This window comes from Puma concolor, chromosome D4 (assembly GCF_028749965.1).
Source record: "Puma concolor isolate L17-30 chromosome D4, mPumCon1.1.hap2, whole genome shotgun sequence".
Classification (NCBI taxonomy): Eukaryota; Metazoa; Chordata; class Mammalia; order Carnivora; family Felidae; genus Puma; species Puma concolor.
This window is the reverse complement of record NC_141679.1, coordinates 34,447,346-34,465,545: the sequence shown is the minus strand read 5'-3', so window position 1 is coordinate 34,465,545 and position 18,200 is coordinate 34,447,346. Positions and strand designations below refer to the sequence as shown.

Here is an 18,200-nt window from a genome sequence, read left to right as displayed (position 1 = left end):
AAAATGATTGTCTAGGTGATGTGATTCTGGGAGACTGCTGATGAGTTGCTGAGAGCACCATAGTTGTCTGATGTGACCTGAATTCTTGATTAGGGAGAGAAAAAAATGACAAGTTCTTTAACTTGCGTCTCAGGGAATGTCACTGAGTTCCACTGAATAACATCGTTCAGATGCATCTCTCCCACCATGATGGTCCATACTAACAATAGCAGCTTGCATCAGCTTGGTGCCATACCACATACTGGGCTCTCCTTTTTCAGAGTATACAATTGAAATTCAGGGATGTTAAATGATCAGCTCAAGATCACACAGCAAATTAGTGACAGAGCTTAAATTCTGGGCCAGATATTCCAGATGCCACATTCTTTACCAAAACACTCTAAAATAGCACCGTTCAGTATTATGAAAGCCACACCTGAAATTTTAAATCTTCTAGCAACTATAGCAAAAAGTACAAAGAAATGGGTAAAAATAATTTTAATAACATATTTTATTTACGTAACATGTCAAGAATATAATTTAGCATACGGTCACTATTAAAATTTTATTGCTGTGATATTTTACATTTATTTTTCACACTAAATCTTCAAAATCCCATGTCTTTTACACTTTGAACACATTTCAGCTCAGATTAGCCACGTTTCAGGTACTCGATAGCCACAGAGGGCTAGCGGCTACCCTGTTGGACAGTGCAGCCCTAGCCTGTGTTTACGGAAACAGAGTTATCACAGGGTTTTACGGAGTTTATTGCAGGTTTTGTTTTGATACAAGTAGAAAGAGGCCTTCCTGAGCATACTGTTGGTCTCTGTGATATAATGTAATGCAAGGCTGGTAGTGCCTATCCTGCAGTCCCTTTCTCTGTGTGGCAGCCTTCTCTTCTAAAAGTGTGTGTGTGTATAGCTGCACCTGGGTGGCTCAGTCGGTTAAGCATCAAACTCTCGGTTTCGGCTCAGGTCATAATCTCACAGTTTGTGGGATCGAGCCCCGTGTCAGGCTCTGCACTGACAGTGTGGAGCCTGCTTAGGATTCTCTTTCTCCCTCTCTCTCAGCCTCTCCCTTGTTTGTGTGCTCTCTTTCTCTCTAAAAACAAATACATTTTTTAAAATAAAAAAATAAAAGTGTGTGTGCATGTTAATTTTCTTTTTTTTTTTTTTAATTTTTTTTTAACGTTTATTTATTTTTTTGGGACAGAGAGAGACAGAGCATGAACGGGGGAGGGGCAGAGAGAGAGGGAGACACAGAATCAGAAACAGGCTCCAGGCTCTGAGCCATCAGCCCAGAGCCCGACGCGGGGCTCGAACTCACGGACCGCGAGATCGTGACCTGGCTGAAGTCGGACGCTTAACCGACTGCGCCACCCAGGCGCCCCTGCATGTTAATTTTCACAATGAATCTCCACAAAATAATGGAGTCCTTAAAAAGTACTTTATGGGGCGCCTGGGTGGCGCAGTCGGTTAAGCGTCCGACTTCAGCCAGGTCACGATCTCGCGGTCCGTGAGTTCGAGCCCCGCGTCGGGCTCTGGGCTGATGGCTCAGAGCCTGGAGCCTGTTTCCGATTCTGTGTCTCCCTCTCTCTCTGCCCCTCCCCCGTTCATGCTCTGTCTCTCTCTGTCCCAAAAATAAATAAACGTTGAAAAAAAAAAATTTAAAAAAAAAAAAAAAGTACTTTATAAGACAAAGTAAATGAAAGAAAGAGCCAGACTATTGCCAAGGTTAAGATATATATAGGTTTGTATCCCCTTAATGTTTTCACTTGGGTCATAATTTAATCTCTCTGGATTTATCTTTTTGTTTGTTACCTGTCCTTATACAATTTTTGAGAGGTCAAAACTAGATTATACATTTGATGAAATACTTGAGTAGTAGGAAATAATTGATGTGTTAGCTATTATTGCATACCTATGTTCTTGTATGGTTACTGCCAGAGATCAGTACAATCAGAGTCACTAACCATGAATACCAGAGCAAGGTACACATTTTGAGGAAATTAAAAAACAACTTTTCAAATAGCCCATATATATTTGTGAACAGGTACCATTACAATATTACTTAAATTTTGGTTGACTATTCTTAATGTGAGTAGTCAGTTACTTTTGTCTTCCTTGTACATGTTTTTTTGAGATCTGTCGTGAGAGCCATCGAGCGGTGATGCCTCCAAATTTCTTCAGTATTTACCTTAAGGTTTGCAATTTGATGGGTAGAAAACAATTACATCCTTATATAACTGTTGTGAAATTATGGGTCATTTTTATGCTTTTAAGCATTTTATGCTTTTTTGGCTTTCCTCAGCCAAATAAAAAGTATTTGAGGGTTATATAAACAAAATCATTGTCATCATCATCTAGGCATTTGTATGAACTAAAAGTAATTTTTATTATACATTTTCTTTAAAAACAATTCCTCTTATAAATTGTAGACTCATAGAAAATACTTGGTTCAGCAGCTTGTGATGCTGGATTTCAGTATACCAGCCTCGCATGTGTCCAGCACCAGGGTCCTAACAAACTGTTTCTGCTCTGTTTATGATACCTAATAAAGAGTAGTCAACCATGGTGATAGTACCATACAAGAGCATTGAAGTCATGCATAAATGTCTACCCATGTTGTTTTTAAAATTGAACAAACAGGTGGTTATTTCTCATTGATGGACAAGTCACTCCATATCCATAATTTCCCTTCATTCTCAGTCACTAGTCTATGGAAGATTTAAGGACATATCCATTTTCTTTTCCCTTTGAACTAACCTTATTTTTGTCTGCCCATTCTTGTGCAGAGGTTACTACATAATAATTGTGCCTTTGAAGAAATCTCGTGGGAAATTTATCAAGCCATGGGAGAGTCCAGATGAAATGGAATTAGATGAGGTAACTATGTGTTTGTTGGCTGTGTCCTTCATTAGTTATTTAATTTATTAAACATCCTCTTCCTCTATATGGAATCAAGTCTAATCCAGGTGCTGACTTTTGTATGGCTGGCTGGTCAGCTGGTTGTCTGGAAGGTTCAGTGCTATGGGTCTGATAACCTCCAGCGATCCCAGGAAAGAACATTTTGCTTTAATTAAAAGACATGTAGCTGAAATAAAGCTTACAACCTGTCTAATCTTTGTTGGCTTTAATATTTTGCCCCTTGTCCCTTGTAAAACATGATGCAAGGTGTAAAAGGTGAAGTGAATTGTCAGCAAAGACTTAATCATCATCGTTATCGATTCCAAGGTCTGCTTCATTAGTATAGTAGTAGCTGAAGCTATTACAAATGCTAAGTCGCAATTTGCACCAGAGTTCAACATTCGACCTACTACGCGTTCTTCACCAGTTTCTCACAGAATTGTGCTGGTTAGCACATGTTTGCCTTATTCTATATTTTGTAGAATTTCAGAATCAAAAATGCATGTAACTGCAGGGACAAACAAAACACATCATAAAATTTTGAGCCAAGCAAGAAATATAGAACAAAAATACAGAGCAAACACTAAATAGTATGATTTTAATTTTTGAAATCTTACAACAGTAGGTACATTTTAATTAGTACTCTTTTTGCAAAAAGAACATTTGTTTTTGGGTTTTTTTTGGAAATTATTACATACCTAATATTACCTTATTTTATTTAGATGGGAAACTGTGATCAGAAGTGTTAGGCCATATTCGTAGAGGGCCAAGCACGTTAACGGCTACAATTCAGTCAAATGCAGGAAAGACTGCTATTTTAACATGAGGCTGGTTTGAATCACTTCAGAAGGCAAATTAAAAGGGCCCCACTTGGGAACATATAAGATTTTAATTTGTTGGGTTTATTTACAATAGACCCATCTTATAGCCAAACTTGTTATTTCCAGGTATTTTCTCTACCTTGAATTAGTGCAAACAGAGCAAGAGAAAGCAGAAATTTCTTAGCTGCATTACAGGGAAGTGGTGTTTATTTCATACATGTCAGCACTGAGGAGACTGTGATCTGACAGATAAAGGCTGTTAACTTCTTTTGGCAGACATATGTCCTCTCTAGACATATGGTTCATCATCACCAACTTCATTTATCTGAATTAAATTTGATCAAGTTCAGAACGGGAGATGAGTTCAAGGTTAGGACTATGCTTTTATGTCACTGCTTAATGATTAGATAAATATTGGAGGGGTGTAAAATGAGATACCATTTCAATAATGTCAAGTAATTTACGTTATATATATTTTTTGTTGTTGGTAAGGAAGGAACAAATTTGTTTTTCTATATTAGAGGAATAGTCTTGCTCCATCTGCATATGCAAAATGTCAGTTGGTCTTTTCTAAACATTTGAATAAGGCATGCACCTACTTGCAACTATCAGTTAATCTTGAGATTGTTATTACTATATTATTATTATTATTACTGATTATTTTAATCAGCTTTTTAATAAATTACTGAATTCAATTGGAATTGGATTTAAAATGCAGACATAACTTGTACAATCTATGAATGTTTCTTCCTGTTTAAAAAAAAAAGGAATTAAGATCCAATCCAAAAATGATGTCAAATACTTTTAAGTAATAAGCTTTCCTTAGAAGCAGAACCATTTGCTAGTAATAGGAAGCTGATTCTCTTTTTATAGCCAGGTTTTAACCTCCAAAATGCACAGCAATGCTAATGGATTAAAGTATAGAGCTATATGACATTGAACTTTCCTGCAATTAAATTCTATGGGTCTGTGCTGCTGATTCCCATAACAAAGGGTCATTTTAATCATCCCACAAGTTGTGGTGCATTAATCTGTATAATAGTTTGATAAAGAACATTTATTAATTCAAAATTTTGGGGTCAGGATGGGTTGTTTCCCACTTTTCTTACTGATATAATTGAGACCACATTGTAGAATTAATGGTGGAAGAAATAAGATATGCATTGACTGGAAAATGAAAATTATTTCTGATAAAAAACCGAATCCCTTGATATATCTTCTGGAATTACCTCCAATACATTTTGTAACTATTGTGTAGGGGAACAAATGAAAGTAGACTATGGCCTCACTTTATGCTTACTCATCCAGTTTCTGATCCCTACAGACATTTTCCCCCCTATCATGGATAATAAAAGCATTGTTGTAATTTTATCTATAGCTTGGTACTGCCAGCTTTGACAATGCAGTGTTCCTCTCTTAAATGTATTTGACCAAGTGATTTTTTAGAAAGGCCTATAATTCAAATCATTGAAACTGTATCATTGAATCGAATGGTGGCCTAAGGGGATTTCTGCATGTATGCCTCACATCTAGGACCATAAAAAATGGAAAGAGGCTTCCTAAACAGAGTGACTCTCAATATTATCTTCTGAGCTCATTTATCCTTTATGTGGGGATAATCTCCACATAATAAATTCACGTACTGGAACTTCTGTTGTCAAGGTCAGACTGGGCAGAGCAGACGTTGATAGTCAAACTGAATTTTGGACAGAATGATTCATAAAATATTAGTTATATTTTATTCAGGGCAGGACTTATAATATATCATAATTTTTTCATTGCATTGTAGTTCAAAGGCTTGCTGCTAAATAATGTGGTCATTTGTGGTTATAACTTCAACCTACTGAGCAACTTTGGTGTCATCTGAGCACACTTGACCAATTTAAAGAATAACACAGGAAGTGTCCTGCAGAGATTAGAGCAACCTACAGGGGCAGAGTTGATATTCCAGTTTCGACCTTAATGAATAGCTGCATTGGATCTAAGGAGCACCAAAAACCCAAATATTTTATTCTAAAGTGCTTTCCCTAAGTCTTCTAAAGAAACCTTAACAAAAGGTACTCATGGGGATGACAGTGATACGGATGAATTATGACAGTTTCATATATCTGAAATATGAATAAAATCAAGGTAGGGTTTGATCAGTGAAGTGGAAGAGGGGACACAGTCACATAAACAACTGATGGTAAATGTTTCTGATTAACCAACTTCAAAAAGCTGTTCTGCTCATTTCCGGTACATTTGTCCTTCTTAAAGTAATGGTCCATCATTTATTGCATAGCAATAATAACCTTCATAATGACTCTTCCAGTATAATATTAAATATTTGGCATTAGAATTTTTAAAAAATAACATGTTAAAAGAATCCAGGTAAAGGAAATCTAAGTACATATTCATCTGCATTAATGAGAGCAGAGTCACAAAAGTTGCATACGTTGAAGAATAGACTGAGTTAAAACAATTTAGGTTATCAATTTAGCTTAAATGTTGCATTTGTGTTTTCTTGATACTGTGCAACCATTAAGTGGACAAAAATATAGTTGAAAAAAATCTTTTACATGTAATTTCATTTTATTTCACCAGTTGATCAAATTATATATTGCCACTTTCTGTTATGCCTTAATTACCTCATTTATAAAATGGGAATATAATAGTAACCTACTTTATAAGGTTTATTATAAGGAGCAAATTAACTGATAAATATTTAGGCTTCTGAGAACAGTCCTTGGCACTAAGTGCTTAATAAATATTAGCTATCATTGTCATTAGCATTATTATAAGTAAACCTAAACTTGACACAGGATTGAAAGATAGTACTAGGTTTTTGGCCTTGTTTTATTACTACTTCATTGTTGCATAATTGATCAGCCTACCTGAATTTATCATCAGATAATCCACATTTGCCCACAGGTGACACCCAGTCCGTTGTGGTTTTTATAAAAGAGCTTACATTTCACATAATTTTAACTGTATCAATAAACTCAAATTTAAAGAAAATTAATTAGAGCATAATAACTTAAATTCAAAAATAACATTGGCACCGATTATCTATATAACCAAGAGTGTTCACATGTTTAAGTTACATGTTGACCAGCTGAGCACATTTACAAATCTTACGTAGGGAACAATCAGGTTTCTAATATAAGGATTTGATGTTTGCCATGTGTGGAGTCTGCAAATATTATTATCACAGAAGCCTGGCCTTGAAAGTGCCAGGGTCTCCTTTTGCTAAGCAGATATCACTACTTTGTTTTTTTTCTTTACCATTTCCATTTATGAAAACAAGAGTAGCAAATAATTTTGCCATGATGTTTACATTAGTATCTTAATTTTATTTATTAAGCTGAAGACAAGTGTCATTCCAAAAAGGCATCGCAGACTGCTGTAAACATTTTTCCCCATTAAGCCCTGTGAAATACCAATATTCAATGGAAGAAGACAAAGCTAACTTCAACATCACTTGTCAAAAATGTCATAAAATATCATTAACACGAGTTGCTAATAAAAGGGTGAATGCAAAATAGGAATATCAAAACATGATTTCTCCTTTTTTTTTTTTTCTTTTAGAGATACATGAAAGATTTTTGTGTGCATGTGTGTGTTTGTTTTCTTCAGGGTAACACTAAACAATGCTTATCTACCCTGCCTATATCACCTAGGGGGATAATTCAACCTCCCCAGGGAGCTATCAGCCCCAGAAAAGTTAATGTCATGATAAATGTGAGGAATTGTAACCCAAATACATATTCAAGAAGCCGTCAAGCCAAAAATTGTTAAATGAGTGACAGTGTCTATTTAATATGTTAGTTAAAACTTGGTCATTGGATTCTATTTCTACTGATTTGAGGGAATTTGTATCATATAAATGATCTCATTACTCAAAACAACCTAAAATGGTACTAACTTCTCCAAAAATTGATCATATTTGATGGCTTTATCTGAGGTTACTATTTGTTTAATAAATAACAACAAATAAAGCCGGTATTCACAGGCTTTTGTGAATCAAGCTTTTTTTTTTTTTTTTCACTGAGACACTGTTGCCCTTTGAGAAGATTCCATTAGGGTGGACAGTGATATGAGGTCTCATTTTCCTGTGTGTATAGCTCGTGTTTTGCAATAACAATCTAACACCTTACTTTAACAGCAAGACAAACATTTGAAAGATAGAGCTGAGAGTTAGTGATGCTGACATGGTACATGAAATGTGGACAAATTGTATTTGAGTTGTTCTCAGTCCTGAATTAATTTCTCCCATTAAACAGTCTTAGGTTATTGTTGTTTACATTTCTTTTTCTGTTTCCCACTTTTTTTCCTTAAGCTGCTTAAAGAGATATCTAGGAAACGCAGAAGCATCCGTTATGGGAGAGAAGTTGAATTAAAGCCATATATTGCTGCTCACTTTGATGTCCTTCCCACTGAGTTCACCCTGGGGGATGACAAACATTATGGTGGATTTACAAACAAGCAACTCCAAAGTGGTCAAGAATATGTCTTCTTTGTGTTAGCTGTGATGGAACATGCAGAGTCTGTAAGTTAATTGTGCTGGCATCTCCTTCAGTACTCTTGTATATTTTCACAAGAATATGTCTATTTGGGGGATATGTAGATATATCTATCCTAATTCTCATGAGCTATTATTAACTTAAATGGAGCAACAGGCTGCCTACTCTTTAAACATTGCTGAGTAATCTGCTTGGGATTTTGTTATAAACAAGGCTGTGTCTCTAATGACATGGAATGTAGCTGGACTTTGGGTATATGAAGTAATGAATTGATAGGACATGGTTCTTGAAACCGTGAGGGTGACACATGTAGCTAGGAGCGTGATAGCCTTAAGTGCTCAAAGTCTCCTTCCTCATCTCAGTTCATTTGATTGCAAGAGGAATGATCAAGTTCCACAGTTAAACATACTATATATTTCCAGGTATTGGAAATATTATGTCAATATTGATTGAGGGTGATTATATTTTATTCTCCTATAACTGCCAGTGAGCCCATAATCTCTCCCTGGATTCACAGGGAAGGTCTGTCTAGGAAAAGACAAGGCAGCTTCTTTAATTAGAGCAATTTGCCAATGACTTTATCAGGGAAAAGCCAAGAATGTTAGAAAATAATTCAATAAAACAGACAATTCCTAAGGTACTCTAAATAATGAGTTGTCTTCTTTTATGTAATTCATCTTACTCTTATGTTGTTTTATGCTTCAGTTGCTGTGAATGTTAAAAAAAAAAAAAAGAGGAGAGAGAAGAAGAGAGAGGAAGAGAAATTGTAGATGTGAAGGGAGGGTGGATTTTGAAGTGGCAGGTTCACATTAACATTTAATATACATATTCTAACGGTGTCTTTCTAACAAGGGCCTAAAACTGACAGGCGTGGTAGCTCAGTGGAGCCAGTCACTTCCCATATATAAGAAGCGTGAGATATATCAAAGATTTCTGCACATCAGGTGTTAGCACATGCAATGGGGCTTCTCTTCAAATGGTTGAAGGAATTCCCCCTTGGAAAATCAAAACACAAAGGCAGCCTTTCTGCCTGGTTTACCTTTGTGCACAGAATGTCATTTGAAAACAAAGTGATGGGCTCCCTGGAATTTTAATGCACGGATATGCTTTCTCTTTTTAGTTGAAGGTTTTAAGGCGGAACATCAAGGGAATAGAATGTTGGAAATAATCTTTTTCTTTCTTGTTCTTAATGACTTTGAGATATTTGAAGTAATTTTCTTTAAATAGCTCTAAGATGTTTCAGAAAAGCCCATTCAGACCATTGAGGTAGATCAGAGAATTCGCTAAAGAAGAGAAACCTCAGCAGACCCTGCAGGCTGATGACACCACTGTCAGAGACTCTGGTTTTAATTCTCCGAGGTGTTTCTAGTGTTTAAATGCATTACCAGGAATGAAGAGTCTACCCCTTCCCTTAGTATGTCATTTCACTGTTTCATTAGGACTTTTTCCAAATACATTATATGAATTGCCCCTTTTCTCCATCGTCTTTCTCAACATTGCTCTTTATGTGCTGTGTATGTTTTCAGGCCTTCATCTACTAAGTAGATAAGACTTGTATCCAACTAGTGTAATGTTCGCACTGATTTAGTCACTTTGTAAGCCTCAAATTTTTATGACTAATTGTCGTTAAGCACCTAACCACTCCCCGGGTGGGCTGATAATTTTTACAGAGAAAATAACCACCCCCTACAACATGAGCTTTCCCCAGTCTCCTTTTGCCTCATTAAGAATATCAAAGGACTGGTTTAGAATGACCAAAGGCTATTACCCCCACACATTGAACAAATGCTGCTTTTCATCAGGTTGGTATCATTTTATGGTTTTCTTCTCCTTCCTTTTCTTTTTCACATGTCTCTGTATCCTGATTTGGGTTGGAAATCTGTACGCTTTGGGAAAACCTCTGTTTAGATTTGTATCTTGGCTGACCAAGATGATTATCTCAAAGCCTCTTGGTAAAGAATCTGAAATCACAGAGTTTTGTTTACTTTTGTCTGCCAAACAGTTTGAGTGTGACCTACAAAATTGAAAGGGGAAAGTATAAACCAAAACAAGCAATTATACTTATATAAAGAATCATGTTTCTTCGATATTTAGTATCTTTGCCAAATCCTTACACTGTACATATCTTTTTTTTAAGCTGCTTCTGAGAAGGTTGGAAATGTACTGAATTTTTATCTTATGACCCATTAGAAAATCTGAAAATATAGTGAATCCCTTTCCTAAGAATGGTGAGGAAAATGGGAAAGAAGAACAATATACAAGCATTTAGTGGGGCATATACCCTCCAGATTGACTACGACTCTTGTACTTCAATTCAGAATATATGCCTTGAATTGATTTTTAATGTGGATTAAAAAATTAAATATACTTCCTAATCATGGAAAAATGAGACTATTCTCTCATGCCTTGATAATGTCAGCCATTTGAAAAGATGAACATTTTATTTTATTTAACAAAGATTTGCTGGGAACTCACTAAGTGCAAAGTTTTGTGCTAGCTGCTTTAAGTATCCAAACACAAATGGTATACAAATCCCTACCTTCCAGGAGTTTATAGTTTCATTAAAGAAAATAAGGCATATGCACAAAACAGAAAATGGAGTTTGATGAATACCATTAAAAAAGGAATAAAGGACAAATAAAAGAAATAAAGGACCACCTAATTTTTTTAAAATTGTTTTTACCTATAGTTTGTGAAATGGTTGATTATTTCCAGTTAAAGATAGTTAGCATCACTAGAAACCATAGGTAAGTGGAGCCTTGGAAAATAGTTGGATTTCAGGAGACAGATGTTGTGGAACTTTTGAGAGGGTTAAGAGAGAGAATAGAGCCATTGGGGAATAGTGGCAAGAAGCTCACTGTGATGGAAAATGTTGTATGTGGTACAGAAGTTGAAAACAAAATCATGGAGGCCCTCAAGATACATGCTAGGATGTCTAGGTTTTATTTAGGAATCACCAGAAAGCCTCCTGAAGGTTTAACAGCTGTGGTTTAGGATAATAACTCTAGCAGCAGTAGAGAATATTAGAGGAAGGAAGAAACTCTTGCTCTGGTTTAGATAGGCATGAATGAGGTCCCCAAAAAAAACAGTAGCCATGAGACTGGAAAGAGGGTAGATCGACCTAGAGGGTCATTGGCAAAATAAGATCAGTAGTTTTCATTCCTAAGTAGAGGGGAGAAAAATTAACAAGTTAGAAGGAGGGTATATCTAGGAATCAGGGGAATAACACATGTGATTCATATCTTGCAGGTAAATGTAGGAATCTCTCAAAATAATTGAAAATGAAGGTCTGGGACTTCCAGAGTTTCTGAGTTTAGGAACATTAATCAAGTAGTAATCTTCATAGAAGTTGGTAGTTAAAGCTAATAATGGCCTTGCCAGATAAGGGAGAGAAAGACTAGCAGAAAATAAAACTTAAGCATACTGACACAGGATGAATTCAGAGGTTGTCAGCTCAGCAGGACATGATCAGTTGGCAAGATTAGGATGGGACCAGTTGAGTACAGAATTAGGAGAACCAGTGTAGGGAGTTTTAAAGAAGGCTCAGTCAACTGTGCCAAATCTAGAAAAGATGTCTAGAAGGGACTGAATAATGACAATTAGATTTAGCAAATGAGATAACGGGACCAGTGGTGGTACTGGAGTGAGAAGAGATGAGGGGCTAGTGGCAGGAAAGGGGGTCAGTCGATGGCTATGGATTGGTCTCTGTTGGAAAAGGAAAAACTAGGACCCCTACATGTGGGCAGAGTCAAGAGAATACTAAGGGAGCCTTGAAATGGGACAGAACGAAATAGGATGTTATAAAAACAAAATCAATTCCTTCAGCAAGTATTATTTTTTCCCAGCTTCACTGAGGGAAAATTGAAATATATAATTTTATGTGTTTAAAGTGTAAAACATGATGTTTTGATACACATATACATTGTGGGATGATTGCCAAGAACAAGATAATCAGCGTATCTATCATCTCACATAACTCTGTGTGTGTGTGTGTGTGTGTGTGTGTGGTGAGGAATACTTAAGATCTACTCTCAGCAACTTCCAAGTACATAATACTGTATTATTAACTATGGTCACCATACAGTACATTAGGTCCTCAGAACTTCTTATAACTGAGGTTTTGTACCCTTTGACCTACAGGTCTCCATTTCTCCTTCCTGAAATACTGACATTTTCCCTGTAAATGTTTACTTTTTAAATTTGGTCTCCTTGACTGGGTGATAATGCTTTGGTGCTGGAGCTATAATATTTCTGTTGATTTTCACACAGCACATAACACCTTGGCACAATGTAAATACTCACTGAACATTTTATGAGCAGTTAATTGCTGGTACTTTATACTTGGTAAGATCATTTAATATGCCATCTATAGATCCCAATGAAGATGTGTCTGCAGACTAATTTATACCATCAAAAATGATTTTATTATAAAATACTTCACTCTGCAAGGAAATTTAGGTTGCAAGACCTCTTTACTTTTTCCTCTTTCCTCATCTCCCTCCTCTTCTCTCATCCCTTTCCCTCCCTCCTTCTTTTACTGATGTTATTTCACACACTTAACATCAAATCCTAAGTTCTAAATTCTTGCTTCTTCTAATACTAAAGATATACACTAGAAAGCCATTAGTTTATAAGTAACATAGACTCTGTTTTTCCTCAGAAGATGTATGCAACCAGTCCCTACTCTGACCCCGTTGTGTCAATGGATTTGGATCCACAGCCAATCACAGATGAAGAAGAAGGCTTGATCTGGGTTGTAGGTCCAGTCCTTGCAGTGGTCTTTATCATCTGCATTGTCATAGCTATCCTTCTTTATAAAAGGTAGGTTTGCCCAATATTTATATTACAATCTTGGTAATTCTTCTATGGACATTATGTGGCTGGTTGCTGTTAATCAAATACTTCAGTGTAGCACCCGTAATCACTGCAAAATGCTTTCATTAGATTAGAACAAAATGTAAAGATTGCACTTTTTAAAATCTCATTCAGTGTGTGATATAGATTTTGTTGCCCAGCATTCATGGATCCTAGCCTCAGTCTTCTCAGCTACTTTATGCATTAGGAGCACTTTGTATGGCTTTTGAAACATGAGTACATTCATAGGCAGATAATTCCAAGCTTGTATTTAATTGCTTTAGATAATTAATTGCTCTTTTTTTTTTTTTTTTTTTTTTTTTTGCTCTTTGGGATTCAAATGAATTTTATTTTTTCTAATTTACTTTTTCTTTTTTATTTTAATATATGTATTGTCAAGTTGGCTAACATACAGTGTATACAGTGTGCTTTTGTTTTGGGGGGTAGATTCCTGTGGATTAATTGTTCAATTTCAACATGGTTTTACAAGTAATATTACAAATTTGCACATTTATGTCCATTTCATAAGTCTAATGGGCACCTGAGCTAAAATTTTTTCCTATAGCTATTTCTCAAAACCCTGAAAGTTGCTAAAAGTTAAAGATAAAACAAAGAAAAATAAGGAAGAGAATGAATTTTTTTTTCTGTTTTCTATAACCTTTGTTCCAATAGTTAATTCTCAATTGTATCCAATAAGGAATGTGAGGTACCATTTCCCTTTAAAAAATTAAAAGTAAAACCTCAGTCCTTCTACTCCCAAATACTGATCTGATTTAGTGTCTTTTCACTACAATTAGGATGCAAAGAATCCACATCTACTCCATAGTTTCTGATCTTCCACTCTTTTTCAGTTCTATTTCTGCCTCTATTATGGTAACCAAGATTTTTTTTCCCCTAGTCATTGCCTAGTCAGTTGCAAAGAGGACATTAGTAATTATTTCCCTAAATCCTTCCAGCCTTAAAAAATATGTAATACCTGGGTGCCTGGGTGGCTCCAACTTGGGTTAAGCGTCCAACTTGGCTCAGGTCATGATCTCGCGGTTTGTGAGTTCCAGCCCAACATTGGGCTCTGCACTGACAACCGGGAGCCAGGAGCCAGGAGCCGGGAGACAGAGCCTGGAGCCTGCTTCAGATTCTGTGCCTCCTCCTCTCTCTGCCCCTCCCCCTCTTGTGCTCTATCAAAAATAAATAAATGTTAAAAAATTAATAAATATATAATACCAAAATATATAAAATTGTAAGTATTAACATATATAATGCAAACTCATAAACATGTAGACTGACTAAATTCTAAATTATCTTCCTTTGTGTCACTTTTTATTTTTTTCCAATCCAAATTTTATTTTTATGAAACTTTAATCTATGTTCCCATTTTTCTTTGTGGTGTATCACCTTTAAGAACTCTCCTGTGAAGATGACCACTTCCCTGTACTATAAAGTAGTCCCTCTGTCTCTCTCCCTCTCTTTCTCCCCTCTCATAACCTTGACTTGCAAAATCAAATGAGAATGTCTTCATTTTGATTCTTGCTGACATACTTAATCTGATAATCTTACTTCCATTATATCTTTATCCTATTTATCTGGCTTCCTTCACTGGGTTTACATTAATTATTTCTACCTTTATTCTTCTGTTAAGTATGTTCTTATGTTCCTGGAATAATCTTTTTTTTTTTTTTTATAACCTCTTCTCAACTCAAAAAAATATCCTTCAAGACATTTGTCCTTTGCAACTTTCTCTTATGAGACTGTATTCTACTTCAGTGTGAAGAGAGCATTGAAAAGAAAAAAACTAAACTAAAGAAAACTAAAGAAATTCATAACCATAACCTATTAAATTGCCTATTCTATTTTAGAGTTAGAAAGAAAGAAAGAAATACCCATCATTATTTTGTTTCCTGATCACTGCCATCACTCCGTTATCCATGCTATAAAATAGCTTAAAAGACAGGTAACTGAAGGCCAATCTCTCCTCATAGATAATGGTTTCAGTCTCTCCATTCCAATCCATATTGTATCAGTGTGTATTTAATTGCCTCTCTTGTGTAAGAAGTAAGCACAGAGAGCACAAGGTACCCACATGCCCTGAACAATAACATCCTGAGTGAGTCCAAACAGGAACTGGTATCCTTTGCTGCTCATGTGCTACACTTATTACCAGAAGATAATACAATAATAAAAGATTAAAAGTAGAATTATCATTGCTTTCTGTGATATTTATTTAAGTGGCTAAATCTTACTGTAAGAGTCAGATCAGAAAGTGCTTGTTTATGGTTGCATTTCTAGATCATGGCACATGACATTTTGTGATTATTCAAAATGGACAAAATGCTTGCCTTATTTTTTTTAAGTTGTGTTTTATTCTGCTATATCTGGCTATCATTATCATGTCACTTAACAGAAATGTGCAGGGTGTTTGTGAGTTATGTAAATATGAAGAAATAGGATTATAACCTTGATAATTTTTTAAAGATCTGTAATTAACTGTTTGCGCATGTGCATGTGCTTGAAGAAAAATTCAACTCAGTTATATATTTTTTTATAATCCTTCAAAAAAAGGCATCACATTTAAAGATTTTATGACTCTGTTAAAATAGAGTTGCATTTTAGTGTGTGCATATGTAAGCATCGTCTAATGCAATTGTTGGGAAATGCACACATCCTCGAATGCCAAGTATATTTAGCTAACCATCTGAAGGCCCATGAAGCGTTTCTGAAATAGAAATGCTTGCTTCAGCAGTAAAGAACATTCCTGACTTGAAATTCAAGTAGACCCAACAATGTCCTTCTTGATTATCATGAGGCAGTTCAAGAGGAAATCTTCTGCAGGCAATGAATAGTGTCTTTTATAGCTTGGATTCTGAACAAAGTTAATTATATAATAAATACTTCATCCCTCTTTTTGGCTGCCTTTCATTTTACACATAGGTTGTTGGTAATGACTCAGAATTGAATATACAATTATTATTATCATTATTATTAAATATTATCAACTCATATTATCTTGATAATCCCACCTAATCACATACACTTGCTTACAAAACTACTTGCCTTAAGAGTAGGTCTATAGCTATGGATGGTTTGTTCATATAAAGAAGAATATTTTATAGATCTGTGTGAGAAGACTGAGACTTATTCCTATTAATTATATTAATGTGGAACCATTACACTATTTTATCTCACATTGTATTTATTTTACTTTATTTTTAATCTAGTAATTTGTAAACCTATAATACATTGATAATCAATGACAAAACAACATCAACTGAGGCTTTGTAAGGACCCTACAATACCCACTGAACCATCAGAAAATTAAAATATATTTGGTAGGTCTTTAGTGTTATGGATTATTTTGCCCTATTTTTTTTTATTTTGTTGTCTATATGTGATATATGCAATATTTCAAAATGTAAATTACAGAGATAAAATGGTATCAAGGTTTAAAAAAACACTAATCAGAAAATCAGGAATCAGGAAACTTAAGTTCCAGCTCTGTGAGTAGGTAGCTAATTGTGATAGAAAGTCATGCTAACACTCTGGGCCTCAGTTTCCTCATTTATAAAGTAAGTGGGTAGAGTAGATAATTGGACCTTTTAATAATGCTCTATAATCTGAGAACCTAAAACACCACCTAATAATTCTATTGCAATATTATTTCTGCCTCCAGTATGTGTATGTTTTTTTTTTTTTTAATATGACTCCAGGTTGCCCTTCATCTACCCCACAAAAAAAGAAAAGAAAAGAAAAAGCAAATGAACACTCTTAGATCTCCCTCTACCCTGTACACTTGTTACATGTGTAAGGCTTTTTAGTTATTAGTGTTAGAACAGTCCGGGAATTACTTATATAGAAGATACTTAAAATAAAATGTTAACCTGACTCTATGGAAAAGCATTTCAAGATGAATGAGGAGTATTTACTATGTACCATGGAAAAAAAGAAAATATGGATTAGGAGTTTGTAAAGATCTCAGGCACTATCTAGACAAAACTAATATCCTTAAATAGAAATAGTCTAACCTAAATAGATACTATAGACCAAGGAAATCTTTTCCATTCCCACCTGAAGATGTTCATGTATGAAGGCCATGGAATAGATGAGACTAAAACACAGGCCTTAGCTTTTCAAGCTTTTCCTGTAGATCCAAGATTGCTCTCTGTGGTCTGTGCTTTGTTAGTCTTCTCTTTTTGTATCAACTTTACATATTTCCAAGATGTAATCAAAGAAAGAAATACAGATCAGGGTATTTTGAGATGCTATGGAGATATATGCTGCCATGCCCAACCACATTGGACAATTGATTGTCCAATTGTTTCTGCCTTCTGGCCTTTGAGTAGATCCTTCCATATACCTGAAACACCTTTCCTCTGTCTCCCCAGCCTCTCCTCTTGGCCTGACTGACTCTAAAACATCCTTTAGTAGTAAACTAAGATGCCCACCTAAACAAAAAGCTTTTCTGGGTGCCTCCTTCTTGCTCTATTCTCTCTACCAGTTCAGGCTGCCCTAGGGTTCTATTGTCTATGCTGTTAAAGCACTTTCCACTTATCTAATGTTACAGAACCTACCACATTACTAGATTTTCCCATTTTCTTGTCTTCCTTGCCACCTCTAAACTAGAGGTCAAGGATGCTGTCATTTCCTCACACTTAGCCCTTATGCCTAGTAAAGTGCAGGGCACAGAGGAATATTGAGTAATCAAATTTATACAAATCAATGGCATTAAACAAATTCCAAACTCAATCCCCTCCACTTATTTACTCCATCATGCAATATCACCTTCATCTTGACTGGCAAGAGCTTTAATAAAATCCTCAGCCTATAATTTAAATTTATAAGCTTCCAAAGCCTTCAAACTTAGATACTTGCACCAAATATGTACCTGGGTGTGTGGTGAGTCTGACATTTCTGTGGAAGAGGGAGTGAATCACACACTAGCTATGCATTTGTTCATCAGACTATTTAACATTTTAATATACAAAACTGATAATCCACTAAGTAGTTCTCTTCCATCCAAAGAAACAGATTATCCTATGATGATTCACTAAAGATCTCCTTGATTAAAAACAAGGAAGTTAGAAACATATATACATAGGATTTTTAAGACCCACAACACTAGGTAAATCATTTTAAAATTAAGAATA

At 35.4% G+C, this 18,200-nt stretch overlaps 1 protein-coding gene across 34 annotated transcripts in view; it reads left to right on the top strand.

The window, feature by feature from the left end:
- Positions 1-18,200, top strand: part of PTPRD (protein tyrosine phosphatase receptor type D) — a 2,237,777-nt gene that overhangs the window by 2,087,048 nt on the left and 132,529 nt on the right. For 26 of the 34 annotated variants that reach the window (XM_086685253.1, XM_086685255.1, XM_086685256.1 and 23 more), the window contains 3 exons: positions 2,774-2,864; positions 8,025-8,234; positions 12,869-13,029. In XM_086685253.1, coding sequence (XP_086541379.1) covers positions 2,774-2,864; positions 8,025-8,234; positions 12,869-13,029 — 462 coding nt within the window. The remainder of the gene's footprint in view (positions 1-2,773; positions 2,865-8,024; positions 8,235-12,868; positions 13,030-18,200) is intronic. The other 8 variants (XM_086685268.1, XM_086685259.1, XM_086685257.1 and 5 more) reach the window with 1 other exon arrangement.